Genomic DNA, 18,429 nt, shown 5'->3' with positions numbered 1-18,429 from the left:
GATTGGCTCCAGCAGACCCCCGTGTCCCTGTGTTCGGATTCACCGGGTTGGAAAATGGATGGATGGATGAAATAGGGAAATCTGAGCAATAGAACATAATAGTAAGTTGAAATAAAATGTATATGGCACATTAAAGAATAATATTTCCTAAGCAGGTTATGTACTGTATATGAATGCCAGGCTTAATGGAGTCTTGAAACAATACTTTTGAGAAGTTGGGCTTTACCTTAATTTATATTGAGATATTTAGACCTGACACAGTATTTTATTATTATGATGGTCTATTATTATGATGGCCATATAGTACCATTAATTTTTTTTTTATTTTTATTTAATGTTGATCACACTCAGATGGTGTTAAAGAGACATCAATAATTAAGAGATACGGCTCACATTTGAACACATTTTATAGGATGTTCAAAAAGTGAAAGAGATGCACGTGTACTATGATAGTAATTTCCGCATAGAGAGATATTTGTGTATAATAACTAAGAGTCAGTAGTATCTTGATTTAATAAGAAGTGTGCGTTAATGACCAGAGGTGGGTTCATTTGCACTTTAATTGTATTGTATATTTGTTATATGTTAAGATGCAAAGTTGTTTGAAGTGTACTGTTTAGTGTTTATATGTTGGGAATGTGCCTTAGTGTTATTTACATGCAGCAATATTATTTATATTAGTTTATGGTATTACATCAATGTACTTTACTATAACTTTGTTGATACTGTTTTCTGATAAACATTATTGATTTCGATTCCATACTGCCAATAAGCTAGTGCTAAATTTGAGTAACTTTTATGTAATTTATCAATAAGTTTTATGTATTCTTTTTTTATTGTAGACGACACATATACACCTGTATTTAATTAGATATATATGTGTATCTTCAAATAAAAAAGTCATTTTCATTCAGAGGTGCTGGGTGGACTTCTCCACATCATTTACCAGTGTCCTGACCGACACTCCGGAGTGAACACTAGAAGTCCTGAACACACTACAGATACAGTTATCCTTTGCTACAGATGATGTCTTCTTAGTTTTTGCAGTTTGTTATTATTTTAGTTACAGTTAAGCCAAATGCTACATATGATACAAGTGATAAACCCCCTGTACATTGCATTGATAGTAAAAAAAATCACTTTCAGCCTACACACTAAATTTATTCAAATGTTCCTGGGCCTTGTTGAGCCGCTCCAATCGTTTCCTCAGGCGATTCCTTTTTTCTGCAACATCTTTGTTCTCTTCAAGAAGCTCTTCCAGATTTTTGTTCCCTTGAATGAGCTGCAGTATCTTTTTTTGCAGCTCACTCCCATACTGATGAACAATATAGTATTGAATAATCAAAGGAATTTGGTTTGCCAGTCGATCAGAAGCAATCTGAAATGTAAAACGATTTGATTATTGTTTGGTGCTGAATGATCATTTAATTCTTTCCTTCTTTACTGTCTAATGATCTAAGGTACAGGCCATTCAGTTCAGCAAGCTCACCAATCCTGTTCACCTAATTTCTCCAATGACACTGGGTCACCATTTGAAGGTCATTAATGCACTAATCTCTGCCACACTACTTGGAAATCCATTACATATGATTATGGTTCTTAGTGTAAAGAAAATTGTTCTAATATTTGTGTGACATTTCCTCTAAAAGGAACTCATTTTCTTGTTTAAAGTGTATTTTAAAGTAACAGTCTTGATCCACTGTATTGATTCCTTTTATAACTTTATACACTTTGTTCATGTCACCTAATAATCTCTGTTTGCTTAAACTGAAAAGATTCAACTCTACCAGTCTTTCCACATAACTCATCCCCTGCAGTCCCTCTTTTCTGGACTTTCTCTAGTGCTGCAAATGTCTTTTTTTCTAATATGGAGACCAAAACTGAATACAGTACTCAAGGTTCAGCCTCACCAGTGCGTTATAAAGCTTAAGAATGATCTCCCATGACTTGAACTCCACTCAGTGTGCTACATAACCTAACATCCTTAGCAACCTTCTTAATGGCTTCTCTACAACTGTCTGGATGTAATAATGATGAGTCCACTGTTACTCCTATGTCCTTCTCCTAAGGCAGGGGTCCCCAATTCAAGTCCCAGAGGGCCGCAATGGCTGCAGGTTTTCATGCTAACCCTTTTCTTAATTAGTGACCTGTTTTTGCTGCTAATTAACTTCTTTTGAATTAATTTTAATTGACTTGTTTTTTAAGATTTGTTCCCATGAATTTCTTCATTGTTCCTCTGAATTACTTCATTTCTTTCCTTAAATAGAAATGAAATGTGAAGTGAGTGAGCCAGCAGAAGACCAACTAAGTCAGGGCCCCAAACTCCAACCCCTTTCACTCCAACCAGTTGCTTAATGAGGCTCTGAGTCTTGTCGTTAATTAAACTCGTTCTTTAATTCCATGGCTTGTTGCTGCTCTCATTGTGCAAAAGCAGACATTTCTGAAATTGTTGATTTTCTCTTTTCTAAGAGCAGATCAGCATTCCTGAGACCTTCACCTTTCTTTATTTTCAGATATTGTATGATGGTCACAGTTTGCTGGTTATGTTTTGGTTCATTTTGTATCTCATTATTGTTTGGCTGCCAATTAAGGAAAAAGAAACAATTATTGGGACTGAGTCTTCAAGAGCAAGTCAAATAAAATTTATTTAAAAGAAGTTAATTAGCAGCAAAAACAGGTCACTAATTAAGAAAAGGGTTAAAATGAAAACCTTCAGCCACTGCGGTCCTCAAGGACTGGAGTTTGAGATTGCTGTCCTAAGGTGTACTTTCAAGTTTCAGGCCGCCGATTGTGTTTTCAAATTTAATATTTCTACTTCCTACATGTAATACTTTACATTTAGTTTCATTGAATTTCATCTGCCCAAGCCTGCATGTTGTGCAAATTCCTCAGCCTCTCATTCCTTCCCAATCAAACCTGAGCCAGAGGCGGCTATTTCTAGTCACCTCTCCTTTTTAGTCTGTCCCTTGATCCCTCGACAGTGATCGATATCTTTCAGCTACCCATCCCATATGGCTCACATTTACTTCTCAGTATCTCAACATGGTAGATAATGTTCATCTGTGCTTAGGTTCTTTCTGACATGCCTGTTATTTCAGACATATTTATTTAAGGCCTATGAGAAGATTACACTGAAATACAAAAAATTTAGCATATGCCAGTTAATGCCATCGATGACTAACATCCAAATTCGCTAATACATTGTTTTTCATGTGGAAATCTTAAAATGTGTGCCAGTTTGCAATCGCTACTTCATCTTATTATGCATATACAACAAAACTGAAAAGAAATCTCTCCACCAAAAGCATTAAATCTGGAGTTTACAATATTCTAATCAATATGATACTTTTGGCAAACTTACTCCTGGCCACATTTGTCTTGTATTTGTATCGTTAAACTGGTTTCCAGGGTGGTCTTTTGTCCTTGGAATCCCTGCAAATTTGGATTTTTTTCCAGCTTCTCTGGACATTTCAAACATTTCTTTTCTATTCTCCCCAGCGATCTTATCATTGGACTCATCTTTAGAGACTTACTTACATATATATATATATATATATATATATATATATATATATATAAGGACTCTACTTTTCTACTAATTATATATCTATTTTATGTACGTGCATATTGATTTATTTTTTGTTATTTATTCATTTGTATTCCTATTTAATTTAATTAGTTTTCTTGTAACTACAGGCATTTCTTTGACATCTTGTAAAGCACTTTGAGCTACTGTACATCCTGTGTATTAAATTGTTGTTATTTAGAACTGCTTGTGCTCGAAGATTCTCAGCTACTCTGGTTTGCTTATTACTTCTGGAGCCAAGAAAAACACAAACTGGTAAGACGGCCTTTTGCTCTTATGCACTAAAAAATCTTGGATGCTTAGATACTGCAATGTCACGTACAGACACAATTTGCACTGGTCATTGTCCTGTGCCACTGCCTGAGGTCATAATGCTCTGTAGCTGCTTTTGATATTGGAAGGAATGTGCATCTACTCTTCTAGAATGCTTCAGTATAACAGCCAGGAGTTCGTTCCTTCATCACATTTATGTTTAGTAGAATGTCCAGTGGGCTGGGAGCCTCTAAAAGTTTATTTTCACCCATTAGTTGCAGGTTTTGCTTGCCTCTTCTTCTTGACCATCTGACCATAGCTCTGGACGTGTGCCATACTTACTGTATAACCATTACAAGCTCATTATACACTGCATTTAATCAACAGCCATTTAAGCTATGCTTAGGGATTCTTCCATTTTTATTACTTACTTTTTATTTGTATTGTGTATGCAGGTATGCACAGTTCTGCATTTTTAATTTATTTAGCTATTTTTTGTAATTATTTCTTTTATGTTTTTAAAAGGCACTTTGAATTTCATGCTTTGCATTACAAAATGTGCTGCTTAAATAGACGCAGTTGTTTTTTTTTTTCAATATGTAAAACATGTCACACATGTGTGTATGCATTTTTCACCCACAGAAACTGTACACACAAGCTAGAATACTATAATCGTCCAGGAATAAGAGGTTATAATTCAGCTTAAAAATTGAAATAAGTCTTCTTTACAATAACTAAATTCCAATTTTGCCAGGTAAAAGAGGATACAAAATGCACTTGTTTGCTTTTAAGAATCAGATTGAATATTATTTCAGAGCAATCACCTGAGAATTCAGAACGTTTCTTACCTTGAAGTAGGATGACATGTGCTCTTTCATCACAGAAACATCAGAACTTCCAAAACTTCCAAACTTCTGTTGCTTCTTCACATTGTCAAAAACATTACTGTAAATTTCGTCTTGGGGAAAAAAGGATTTTTTCCATTTTAAATTGAGAACATAAGATTTTTTCAGCTTCTTGAAATTCTTTTCTCAGATTGTCTTCTATCAGGCTCTGCAGTTTGGAAAAGAGTGTTAAATATTATTACTGCATTACATTCAAAAACATTATACATTTAAGCTAGTATACTGATAATTTGAATAAGAACGTTTCAATCTTCCTGCTAAGAGTAAAAGTAGACACTTTCCTGAATTGTAACTGTTTAATTTTATTACATTGATAAAAAGTTTAAATGCAGTTTTAGCAAGCAGCTATCTGTGGTTATTAGTGCGAACACTTTGCCCTTGCATGGGCCGACGTTAATTGTGATTCTTTGGCATACTGTGTTTGCTGTTTCTCTGTTCCCTTTTGTCGTTTCACTTCATTCTCTGATATAATTTTTCACATTGCAGTTTTAATTGGTGGGAGGGATGTGTGTGTGTGTGGGGGGGTCATAATTCTTTGTTTGTAACCTTTTTACAATAAGAAGAATTCAATCTACTTTGCTTAAATACCCGCCTAGGTGTTTAGTGGGTTTTAAAGAAAATATTGTTTTTTAATTTTTTTGTAATGTTCTTTTAACATTTACTTGCATAGATAAAGACGTTCACATTATTTCTGTATAACAAGTAACCCTATAAAATATGGGATAGATTTTCAATTCTGCATGCTCTGTGCTTTGTACTATACTAACACTTACCAAAAATGTTTCTTGATGATGGTTATGCAAATTGTTACTTATACAATATTATGAGAAGCACACTTGGTTAAAAGAGTCTTGGGTCCTGCCTTGTACTCAGCCCTACTGTGAATGTGTGCCCTGCTCTCTACACAGTGTTTCTGGGATAGGATTTTGTCATTTTGCAAGCTGCAGGATAAGTGGGTTCAGAAAAACATTTGTTAAAATTATTCAAAACTGTTTAAGTAAACAAAAACAGAAGAGGTGTCATTGTTCACAATCTCAGCAGAACTGGGTACAAGGAAGGGAAAAACTGCAGCCAGCATGCCACTCTGTCACAGGGCATGCTTGTTGGAACCTGCAAATGGGCACGATCCTTTTATTTTTGAGGCAATTTTTATAAACCATTTTATACTAGTGTACTTTTGTAGGATATTATTTTGTTTGTGTTATTTCTTTTAAATGCCGCTTGAATTGTTTAAATAAAAGAATTAGAGAATTAATAGAATTTTTGAATCAAGCACATTATAGCACTCTCATATAATTATGCAATGTGACACAGATTATTTTAATGTTCTGGGTGTGTGTTGCTCCTTCAAACACACTAACATGACTTTTCCTGGTATTTATTCCCAGAGTGCACAAATGCACACACATGATGTTACCAGCTGCAAGAAAGAAAGAAGACTGAGCCAGTATATCACTGAGCTTAGTTGCACACACTCACTCACTCACTCACAGCAGTCAAGCCATGTAAACACACAGTCTTTGTGTAATGATACCTGTACTCCCTCTCTAGGAGAGCTGCTTTCTTTTCATGGATCCAGCTAAGTTCCACAGCTAGAGCATTCTGCTCGGGGGAGTACCCAGTTCTTAGGTATCAGTACAAAGCAAAGAAGAGCGATACCATGCTGGGTTATTCAAAGCTCTGTTACATTTACTGTAACACACTATGTCTTAAAACTTGACAGCAAGTGGTAATGCAGTAAACCTGCCATTAAACTGGAGTAAACTAAATAAAACTTTTGACAGTATGTAACATTCACTACCTTCCAGTGCTAGGCCTCTACTGACCACTCTTGTTTGAGAACAATCTGTACATTGTTATGCAAACCATTTGTTCTCTGTCCAACAATAAGCTCACAATTAAACTTGATCCTATTAAAAAAGACAGATTCCTGTTTTTATTATTTACTACCTGTTCCCTATGGCTTTAAAAATCAATAAGCAAACAGGCATCACTAGCTAGGCGGAAGCAAGGTATACTCCAAACCGCAGACGTAGAGCGACTCGAATGGAGGCTGGCACATGAGTGAGGAGGGCCCTGCCTGCCTCCCTACTCTTGACGTCACGCCCCTTACCTCGGCCCACAGACTCTGTGTTGGATTAGTGTGAATATATCGCTCCTGTAAGTGAACTATGATTCTTAGCGTGATGAGAGAAGTCGCAAAATCAACCAGAATGTTCAAACAAATTATTGAAAAAAAACCTGATTTAAATCTGTCAAGTAGTTCTGTCGTTCGCTAGCGAAGTGGAGGTAAGGTACACCCCAAGGCTGGTGCATGAGTGAGGAGGGCTCCACCTCCTTCCCCTCAGTCTGCTACATCTCTCTCGGATTTGTGCAAATAAATCGGTACCACAAGTGAACTATGGTACATAATGCAATGACAAAAGTCGCAAAATCAACTGGAATGTTCAAGCAAATTATAGAAAAAAAACGATCTAAATCTGTTAAGTAGTTCTCTCGTGAAAGGTGGACAGACATACAGACGCTAGAATTATATATATATTATACAAGAATGGGTGGAGAGGACACTTTTTTCTTAGGAGACTGCGTTTCTTAAATATGGGTAGTCTCATCCCTTTATATGTTCTACAACTCTGTGATGGCCAGTGCGAGTTTCTGCACTGTGGTGTGCTGGCCCGCTAACATCACTTTAAGAGAGTCCCCTTGAATCAGCAAACTAATTAATAAGGCAGGCTCATTATGTGGTGTCTCCCACAGATAGCGATGGACTGGTGTGGGGGGGGTGTGTGTGCGCGCAAAAGGATTGCCAATGGGGACTCAAGCCAGCGTTAATGGTAGACTTCACATGTCAGTGGGGGTCTCCTTTCACTGTAAGGCCCCATTGGGAGTAGAGGGAAGACAAAGTTTTAGAATGGTGCACTGGGGCTCCTGGTTTTAATGGAAGGATTTCTGACTCTGTGATTTTAACTATGTTTTTAAGGAATATTTATTCATTGATTTTTTAATGAGATTTTTAACCTTCATGCTTCATTTTGGTTTTATGGATTATTTATTTATTGATGGATCACTACAGTTTTGGGGCGTTGAACTCATGGCTGATTGTTTCAATAAAAGCCTTAAATCACTTAAAATCATCCCTTGTTAAAATATTTTTTGCCCTCATTTGCCTGGCTCATCGTCAGTTACATTATCAGCAGCTCCAGGTTTAAGCTGTCAAGGGATGTGCAGTCAATACAGACAAGCACAATAACTTTTCCTTTAACAACTGTCTGTAAATACTGTTTGATCAAAGTTATGAACTGTTCTTTGAAAGTCCTTTTTTTCTTTTGCTGTATCTCCATTAGATGAATGTTATTCCGTTCTTCAGTTTATTTTTTTAAAAACTAATCCGTCCTGATAAATAAATTGTCATTAAAGCCAACACAGTCGGTAAGCCGTCCATTTCCTCAATGTTCTGTTTCCATTTCAGGGTCATTGGAAGGCAAGGTCTATTTTGGCAGCCCAAGGCAAAACCAGATGCCAGCCCTTCATCACATGCACACACTGACACTCACTCCTACAGGGTCACTTTAGAGACTCACCCACCATCCTTGGGGCGTGAGGGGGAACTGCAGTACGCATAGAGACACAAAATCAACTCTACATGGTTCGTGGTTGGGCCTGGAACAGAACCCAGGTTTCTGGAGCTTTAAGGTGGCAGTACTCACCACTGTAGTATCCCACAGAAATCATTTTTTATTTTGGAGGATGAGTCTCACCCACCACGTTCTGGAAAAAAGGTAACCTGATTGGATTTTAATATTTGTAAGAAAAACTACAGCCACCTTCTACTGGTGGTAGGGCTACAAAACATGGTAGTGATTTTTATGTTGGTATTTTGATAATGATTTAATAATTTCTATTAAATAAACACATTTAGGAAAACTATTAATCAATGTTAACATTAAATCAGAATTTCCTCCTTGGTGGTCATTACCAATAGTACTTTTAGACTTCATGGTCAGAACATAGGCTCTGCTTTTCTATATTATTTGTGTTTTTAAATGTCATAATGTATAATAATATTTTGCTCAGCTAAGGAAAAAAAAGTAACATAGTCTTTGTAATAATATGGAAGCCAGTCAGCACATAAATGCTATTATGTAGCCACATGCCTGACACTGAATCAGGGCAAATATATGTGAAGTATACAGGAGAAGACAGGCTCATGGTGGTGCCCGGAAACCTATAATACTACTGTTCTCTCCTTTTAAGTTGCATTCTAAAATTAAAGGGGTATACAAGCATTTCTAAATACAATCTATAGGTGAATGAAATGCATTCGCCAAATATTTTGCTAAGCTACCTCAATATTTTAATTTCTACTTCTAAAAAATAATCTTTCTGATCCTCCACACAGAATAAAACATATTGCTCATTCAATATTGATCTTTAATTACAGGGTAAAATAAAACACCTTTATGGAAGATCTTACCTTTATGGCTCGTAATAAGTTTGGGAAATTTTCAAAATGAGCTTTTGCAGTTTTTGTAAATGCTGAACGCATCAATTCTGTGAAATGAATATTGATTTATCGTGTTACTTTCAGACCATCAACACATAATCAGTACTTTTCTTTTAGAAACTATTTACGTTAGCCCAATAGTATAATAAAAATTTCAGCTTTTTTTTTTTGTTCTTAATGCTGACAGTATAAACCTTCTCAAAAGGACCTCCACTTTGTCTGGGTGCTTTATACAAATTGTTCAGATGCATTCTCAATGTGATACATAAAATGAGTGTTCCTCCATTTATGAAATGCCTGCTCATTATTTGCTTCCTCTGCCCATTTGTATTCTTTTAAAACAGTTTATTTTAAAATAGCTATCAATAACTGTATTAGCCAGTAGTGTGCCTTCTTTATAATAATTAACCTTAAAGCTTGTGGGATTTTTTTTTGTTCTGTTAGCCTTCATCTTGTATGAGTTTTAAAATTTCACACATAGTTGAAGATACACACAACATTCTTGATGAAACTGGAGATGAATCTACTTTGAATCTTATTTCTTTCCTTTTCAAACTATTTTCTACTGTAATGGTTTGCCCCGATGGCAAAGATGACAGTAGGATGGTATGGGAGAAGGAGAAGGACCATCATTGGAGATCCCTAGGGTGTAACAAGTGTGACTGGGTTAGACAATACACAAGTCAACAGATGCAAAGCATGGCAACCTCTCCAAGCAGGCCAAGCATGCAACCGGAGTAGGCAGGGGAGAACATGGGGCATTGCCCCCTCAGCTGAACTGTTGTGCCCTCAACTCCTTCAAACAAAAGGAGTTTTGACCGCTTTTCTCCTACTTAGCTGGCATCTTAAAAATAGGTGTATGTTGTAAGCAGTCAGATTAATACACTGACATGTTGGCACAGTAAGCTTGCATCATCTGATCACAGCAACTCCTTTGTGAACTGAATTGTTATAAGTGGGAATTAAAAGAGCAGCCTTCATAGGTCTTCAATCATTTATGAGGTAAAAGTGTATTTCTACCTATTTTATTTTTGTTTGAGTTCTTATTATTTGTTTAGAAGGTGAATTGAGCTTCATAATTACGATAAATGTGAAATATTTTTTAAAAAAAGTCACAATAAATAAATACAGCTTTTAATTGTATCATGAAATGTGTTTTTGTTGCTTATTTCTTTGTGTTTATTTATTTCTTCATTTCACTAACATTGCAAGCAGCATGAAATACAACTCTAAATGAAAACTCATTTTCACTTATCAGAGCTGAAAGAGAATAAATGAAGAAATAATTAAACACCTTATTTCATGACACATTTAATTATTTATTCTTACATACCATTGTATTTTTATTTATTGTCCCATTTCACTATACATTTGTGTTAATTGTTTATATTACTTTGTCTGAAATATTCCTCTGTTATCTTGCATTAACACATACTGTAGATATATTGTTCTAGATAATCTGTCAAGGCATTTAATGGAAGTCAAAAATACAACCATAACACTTTTACAGGAGTGGTTTATAATAGAATAAGAAAATATCAATAATTCAATTCAAAATTTGTCTGATTATACAGTACCAGCTTTCAGTAGTGAGCATTCATTATTACTTTCTTGTTTATTGAGGCTGAAAGTTAAAATAAAATTCCACTTGGGACGTTGCAATGGCTCCACTGTAACCACAGTCTCACTCCCCCCCCGTCACTGTCCTTACCTCCAAGGTCCAGTGAAAGGACTTGGCAGACTGGTACAAAAACAGCAAGCTTATCACGTCTGAGGCAGTTGGGATCCCCTACCTTATTTAAAGACCAGGAAGTTCAGAATCTGTTATGATGACCAGACACTATAAGGGTGTCAATGGCTGCTAGATGATATTGTGGTGGAGTAGTCTCAAGACTTTGTACACCCGTCCATGATCCTTGACAAAGTATCAGTGAGTGGGTTTTGATTTCACTACTTTACAGCATCACTTTGCTCAACGCTCCCATTTGTGTATTTATTCTTTTTTTAAGTCTTGAGCACTTGATTCTGGTTTTGACCTACCACTTAGTTTGTACCTGTCGGGAGTATCTATATATATATATATATATATATATATATATAATCGACCAAGTTGCCCAACCATGGGAAGCACGACCATGGGGTACGCACGACGGAGCCCCGTCCTCCAACTCTAACCCTCCTCCCGCGCCCATCCTCACTCTCGAGGCATGCGCACTGCCTGCTCATGTGCCCGCCCCCAACACCTCACCAAACACATGTTTACACGCTGCATACAGCGATTCCCATCCGCGACAAACATGCTTCTTCTTAGATGGTCCTGCAGGAACAGGGAAAACCTTTGTCTACAAAACCCTGATTCATACCATCAGAGCTAGGGGAGACATTCCTACAACCGTAGCATCTACAGGAATAGCTGGAACATAGTTACCGGGTGGACGTACTGCACATTCCGTTTTTAAAATACCGTTGAAGCTGACTACTACTTCCACATGCAACATCCACACGCTCAACATCTTCTGCAATCCAAAATGAAAATATGGGACGAGGCACCAATGACACATGCATACGCATTCCAGGCAGTTGACAGGTTATTACGTGACCTCGCGGGTGACACGCAGCCATTTGGAGGGAAAACAATACAGTACTATTAGGTGGAGATTTCCAACAAATACTCCCCGTCATTATGTGTGGCTTCCGAGCATTTACTGTCGCAAGCAACCTTTGTGGCTTCACATGCATGTACTTACACTGACGACAAATATGAGTGCTCTTCCTCGTGAACAACATTTCGCAAAATGGCTCCTCGATGTTGGAGACAGGAAAAATGGAACAGCTGTAACATTACCTTCACATTGTTTTCCTTTTAATTCTGATCCCATTCAACAGCTATATGGCGACATCGACTTCTCAACTGTCACTCCGGAACAACACAGTACGCGAGCTATATTAAGCATCACCAACGAAGACTTGCTACACCTTAATGAACAAGTACTGAAACTTATCCCTACCGACAAAGTAACTTTTACCAGCGTTGACTCCATCGTCACAGACGATCCCGCAGATCAACTTTCGTTCCCCAAAGAAGTTCTTAACAGTCTTACTTCCACTGGCATGCCTCCGCATAAACTGAAAATTAAAATTGGTTCAGTCGTCATGCTTATTAGAAACCTCATGCCAGCAAGAGGTCTGTGTAATGGCACTAGACTGACTGTTACCAGCATTCACCGCAATGTACTGAAGTGTAAAACTATCGCAGCTCCTACCTCACAAACTGTCCTTATTCCCCGGATTTCCCTGACCCCATCAGATTCAAATTTGCCAGAACATAGTTGGGAGAAAAGTGGCCATGCAGGATGGCTGAGGTCAATAAAGTAGGTCAGGCAAATAAAAGATTTACTTTGAAAAAAATTATAAGCAATTTATTGTCCTTACCTGTAACTTTTCTCAGTATATCTAAAGAGGGCTCTTCTAAATTATCAATGCGATTCTTAACAAATATCTCAAAGGTGGCATAATTGACGAATCCTGGAAGCTCTTTACCCCTGTATCTTTCAATGCTTGATTCTATTTCATACCAAAGGTTGTTTCCCACTAGAAAAAAAAACAAAACAATTAATACACTTTAAAATGATACACCAGGTTAACTAAGATGATCCTTCAACTTGACAAGTGCAAGTGCAATATGGCGGCGCACGTAGTTGCAGCAGCTCGGTGTCCCACTAGTCGGTGTTGTGTTTGGATGTTTTTGTTTTTGTACGTCTTGTGCTTTGTTTTGTGTACACTCAGTCAAGCGAATAACATCTTCAGCCGAAATGATCTCCTTAAGATCGGAGTGAGTTACCGTGTGAGTGTGACTATCGAATTTATCCGCTTGCACAAAATACCGGAGGAAATAGCGAGGAGACCGGGCGCTCCGTGGATTACTATCCCAGCAGGGAGGAGGCGCAGGCGGCGTCGAGAGAAGGAGGAAGCGAGGCTGCCGGGCTGGCGTGCTAACCAGGCTAAGGAGGCAGCCACTTAGACCACCGCTCCCTAGTGTATTCCTCTCGAATGCCAGATCCCTGGCGAACAAGATGGACGAGCTAAGGTTACAAATAACAGCGAATAACCACATCAAAGACTTATGCATCCTTCTGATCACTGAGTCCTGGCTGCATCAATCCATTCCGGACTCAGCTATTGAGCTAGCAGGCTACACCGCACAGTGCCAGGACCGAACAGAGGACTCCGGTAAGAGAAAAGGAGGGGGAATCTGCTTGTATGTGAATAACAGTTGGTGTACTAACACAGTGATCACAAACCGTCACTGTTCACCGGACATAGAATATCTGACTGTTAAATGCAGGCCCATCTACCTTCCAAGGGAGTTCACCGTCATCATAATAACAGCTGTTTACATACCACCAGATGCTAATGCTAACGTGGCGAAAACACTTCTGCATACAAACATTATCAACAAACTGAGCAAATACCCGGACGCTGTACACATCATAGCTGGGGATTTTAATCATGCAGATTTAAAAACAGTAATCCCTAATTTCCACCAGCATGTAAAGTGTGCCACTAGGGGTGATAACACTCTGGACAAAGTTTACTCAAACATCAAGAAGGGCTACAGGGCCAGACCTCTACCACACCTGGGCCAGTCTGACCATTTGTCCCTGCTCCTAATTCCTGTATATGCCACCATCAGGAAAACCGCGTCGGCCATCACAAAGACTGTTACTACATGGCCAGAGGGTGCCTCTCAACAGCTGCAGGATTGCTTTGATAAAACCAACTGGAACATCTTCGAACATCAAGACCTGGAAATATTCATGGACAGTGTCCTCTGTTACATCAAACACTGCATAGACACTGTCACAGTGGACAAACATATCCGGGCTTACCCCAACCAAAAGCCCTGGATGACCCCGGAAGTCCGACAGCTGTTAAAGGAGAGGAATAACGCCTTCAGGTCCGGTAACAGGGACCACTACAGTATGGCGAGAGCCAACCTGAAAAGAGGCATCAGGGAGGCCAAGGCGGATTACAGGAGGAGAATTGAGAACCACCTGGAAAGCAAGAACAACCGGCTTGTGTGGCAGGGTGTCCAGAAGCTGACGAACTACAAGACCAACCTAGGCGCTGCTGAAGGTGACCTGGCACTGGCGGAGGAGCTGAACATCTTCTTCAGGTCAGGTTTTGAGGTCACTGCACTGGATGCTTTAGAGGCACGGCAACACCACACAGCCCACTGTAGTACCATCATCACTCTGGAGGAACATGAAGTGAGTCGCACCCTGTGGGCCGTAAACCCGAGGAAGGCGGCTGGTCCTGATGGCGTACCAGGACATGTACTGAGGGATTGCGCAGAACAGCTGGCTGAGATCTTCACCAGGATCTTCAACCAATCCCTCACACAGTCGACTGTCCCACCCTGCCTCAAGACCTCCACCATAATACCCTTGCCCAAGAAACCTCACATCTCCAGCCTTAACAACTATTGACCAGTGGCACTCACCCCAGTGGCGATGAAGTGTTTTGAGAAGCTGGTCCGTTATCACATTACAGCAACCCTACCCCGCAAACTTGACCCCCACCAGTTTGCTTACAGAGCGAACCGATCTACTGAGGACGCCATAGCCATAGCACTCCATGCCGCCGCAACACACCTGGGGCCTCATGTATAAACGCTGCGTACGCACAGAAATGTTGCGTAAGAACTTTTCCACGTTCAAATCGCGATGTATAAAACCTACACTTGCCGTAAAGCCACGCACTTTTCCACGGTACCTCATGCCTTGTCGTACGCAAGTTCTCCGCTTGGTTTTGCAGACTGGCGGCACCCAGCGTCAAAGCAATGCTACTGTTCCTGTGTGGTTACTCATTATTTTCCTGACGCGGCTTTATAAATATACTGAAACTAACCGCATATTGTTTATTAGTGTAATGCATCTGATTGTAATTAACTTGTAACAATATAATGGCCCAGGGAATAGCCATAGTATTCCAAATACCATAACTGCTTTAGCGTTGTTACTCTCACTGCACCTTCTTCTTCTTCTTTCAGCTCCTCCCATTAGGAGTTGCCACAGCGGATCATCTTTTTCCATATTACTCTCACTGCACCACTCGAAGTATTTATATCACTGTATCTGAGTGTGAATCACAGCAGCAGCTGATCGGAAAGAGAATTATCTGTATACAGCATCAGGCACACGCTACTTCAGCCACGGCAAAACGTTTTAAAGCCTTTCCTGTACGGACATCGCGGTTCAGAAACGTTTTCATCCCAAGAACTATAAACAGTCAATCAAGTGCTCCTTGTAGAACTGTTTGTATTATAAGTACAATCACCTCACTGTAAACTTGCACTACAGTTATACTATTACACAACCTGAGCCACTTTATAAAGCACGTATTTACATATGATGACAATATCATTTTTAGGATGAAATGCAGTAAAATATGTTTATTATATTATACAGGTAAAACTTTAACTTCATTTAAATAATCTATATTCTTCACTGGGACTGGCGTGAAGGATAGAATAATTAAACATGTACTACGAAGATAGTTCAATGTTCCTTAAACTTTTTAAAGAATCAGCGCTCTAAGTTTAAAGATGGCTTAACATCTATTACAGAGCTGATTGTGTGGCAATCGGTTACTTGGAGAAAGAAAAGCAAGAACTGCATGGGTGGCCACGCCAATATATATTGAATATAAAACAGAAAGAGAAAATAACAACACAGCTAAAAACGCAGCGGCAAATTTCGACAAAAGTTAAATGCTTGTGTCATGAGCACGAGGCGGCTATGCAGTGTCCGCAACGGACTTGGCCATCCGCCGTGCATAAGATATCATATTGACATTGGCGGGTGAAGGAGCCACCGATTCTTTTTCTGCCCAGGGCCACCACAAGCCTAGAGCCGCCCCTGAGTACTGCTGCAATAAATAATTTCATCGATGGTCGTGCACAATCGCTGCGCTGTAAAACCCATGTTTAATAACGTGCTTTAACTCTTATCATCATGAAACTGATATCACGTATATATCTCAGTATTTTAGTTATTCAGAGAGCTGTAATATCATGAATGTAATGGATTCTGTGTCCAGTTGGAGGAAGAGAGCCGGTTTAAGAAGCAAGTAGTGATTCACACACATAGATCACATACGAGTAGAAGATCAAATACAAAACAAAGCATTTAACGTGCTACTTTAATTACGATATGATTTGAGAAACTTAAATGATTTTAAGATGACGTTTATGATGTTCTACTTTAATGACAAAATAAACTACATGATTAAAGTGGAAATTTCGAGATTGAAGTTGACATTTCTTGCTATTTTTCCCCACTGTGTGCCTTTCTTTTCTCTGTACCCTAAAAAGCTTTCATATGACACTCAGACTGTAGGCTACGACTCGCCTTTTCACTGCGACTGATAGCTGAGCTTTCAAGTTTCTCCAACACGCTATGTCACTCGATCAACTTCTTTTTGTTGATTATACCATGGTTTAATTAAACAAATAGTATATTTTTCCTTTGCCACCACTTGGTATTCGCTGAAATTCTTATATTTCCGCCCGTGCTTTTCCCATTGTCTTTTCACAGAAGGCTGAGCTTAAGGGCGATTTATATTGATTTGCATATTCAAATAGGCGTAATTCTGGTAGGATTTGGGGCGTTACATAATGCGCGTGCACGAGCGGTAGTTTTCACGCTGATCGGGATTTATGTAGCAGAAGAACGTGGAAGTTGGAGTACGCACAGATTCCTGCATCTGGATTTTTCTGTGCGTAAGCACATTTCGGCTTTTGTGCTTACGCCATGTTATAGTGCGAGTTCTACGCACGGCGTTATACATGAGGCCCCTGGAGAGGCAAGGAAGCTATGTACGCATGCTTTTTGTAGATTATAGCTCTGCATTCAATACCATTTTTCCCTGCAAACTGGATGTCAAACTAAAAGACCTGGGGCTTCCTCACAGCACCTGCAGATGGATCAACAGCTTCCTCAATGGCCTCAGACAGAGAGTGAGAGTGGACCGTCACACATCACCAACTCTAAGCCTCAGCACTGGGTCACCTCAGGGCTGTGTGCTTAGTCCACTGCTCTACTCTCTCTACACACACGACTGCACCCCCGCCCACCAGAGCAACACCATTGTGAAATTTGCAGATGACACTACCGTGGTGGGGCTCATATCTGGGGTAGACGAGTCTGCCTACAGAGATGAGGTGGAGCAGCTGTCTTCTTGGTGCAAGGATATCAACCTCCTCCTAAACACTAAAAAGACCAAAGAACTCATAAAGAAGAAACAGAAGAAACAAGACAGAAGTCCAACCACTAATCATCAGTGGTGACTGTGTGGAGAGGGTGGCAGACTTCTGGTTCTTGGGAGTCAACATAGAGGAAAGCCTAACCTGGAGTGTGAACACCTCTGAGCTGCTCAAAAAGACCCAACAGAGACTGTACTTCCTGAAAGTACTCAGTAGGAATAACATCACACAGAGACTGCCGGTGTCTGGTGTACAGAGCCTCTATAGAAAGTATCCTAACATACTGCATATGCATATGGTATGCTAGCTGCACAGTGGCTCAGAGGAAAGCACTTCAGGGAGTCATCAACGCTGCCCAAAGGATCATCGGCTGCCCTCTCCTCACACTAGAAGATCTACACAGCTCCTGCTTCCTCAAAAAAGCCCATGACATCATAAAGGACACCTCACACCCTGGACACTCCCTATTCGAACTGCTGCCGTCAGGCAAACAGTACAGAGCAATACATGCAAGGACAAATAGACTCAAACATAGTTTTTACCCAACTGCAATAGCACGTCTCAATGCCACTAAAAGCAGATAATGGTCACATAACAGCTATATGAATTATGCACTGACTTATGCAATTTGCACTACTGAATGTTTGTCTATAAGGTTTGCTTTAGATTCACTCATTTTTTTTATAAATGTGATAATTTGCACTACTGAATGTTTGTTTATAATGTTTGTTTATATTCTACTCGGTTTTTTTTTATATATGTGATAATGCACTGACCAGAGACATCTTCCAATTTCGTTGTACCTGTGACAATGACAATAAAGATCATTCATTTATTGCACTTTAACAATAATGAACTGTAATTTACAAATGGTGGTTTAATCTTTTGCAGCATCTGAATATAAAATGCTTTCGGG

General features: G+C 39.2%; 1 protein-coding gene across 1 annotated transcript in view; it reads right to left on the bottom strand.

The window, feature by feature from the left end:
• The window catches only part of LOC120523068 (interferon-induced GTP-binding protein Mx-like), a 55,504-nt gene continuing 37,075 nt past the window's right edge, over positions 1–18,429 (bottom strand). Inside the window, 5 exon segments of the mRNA XM_039744027.1 lie at positions 1–1,378; positions 4,687–4,800; positions 4,802–4,891; positions 9,218–9,294; positions 12,680–12,838. Of these exon segments, the coding sequence (XP_039599961.1) occupies positions 1,148–1,378; positions 4,687–4,800; positions 4,802–4,891; positions 9,218–9,294; positions 12,680–12,838 (671 nt within the window). The 3' untranslated portion in view covers positions 1–1,147.

The sequence above is a fragment of the Polypterus senegalus genome, chromosome 2 (genome assembly GCF_016835505.1).
Source record: "Polypterus senegalus isolate Bchr_013 chromosome 2, ASM1683550v1, whole genome shotgun sequence".
Lineage (NCBI taxonomy): Eukaryota > Metazoa > Chordata > Cladistia > Polypteriformes > Polypteridae > Polypterus > Polypterus senegalus.
Note: the sequence above shows the minus strand (reverse complement) of the source record. Positions and strands in the feature narration are given on the sequence as shown.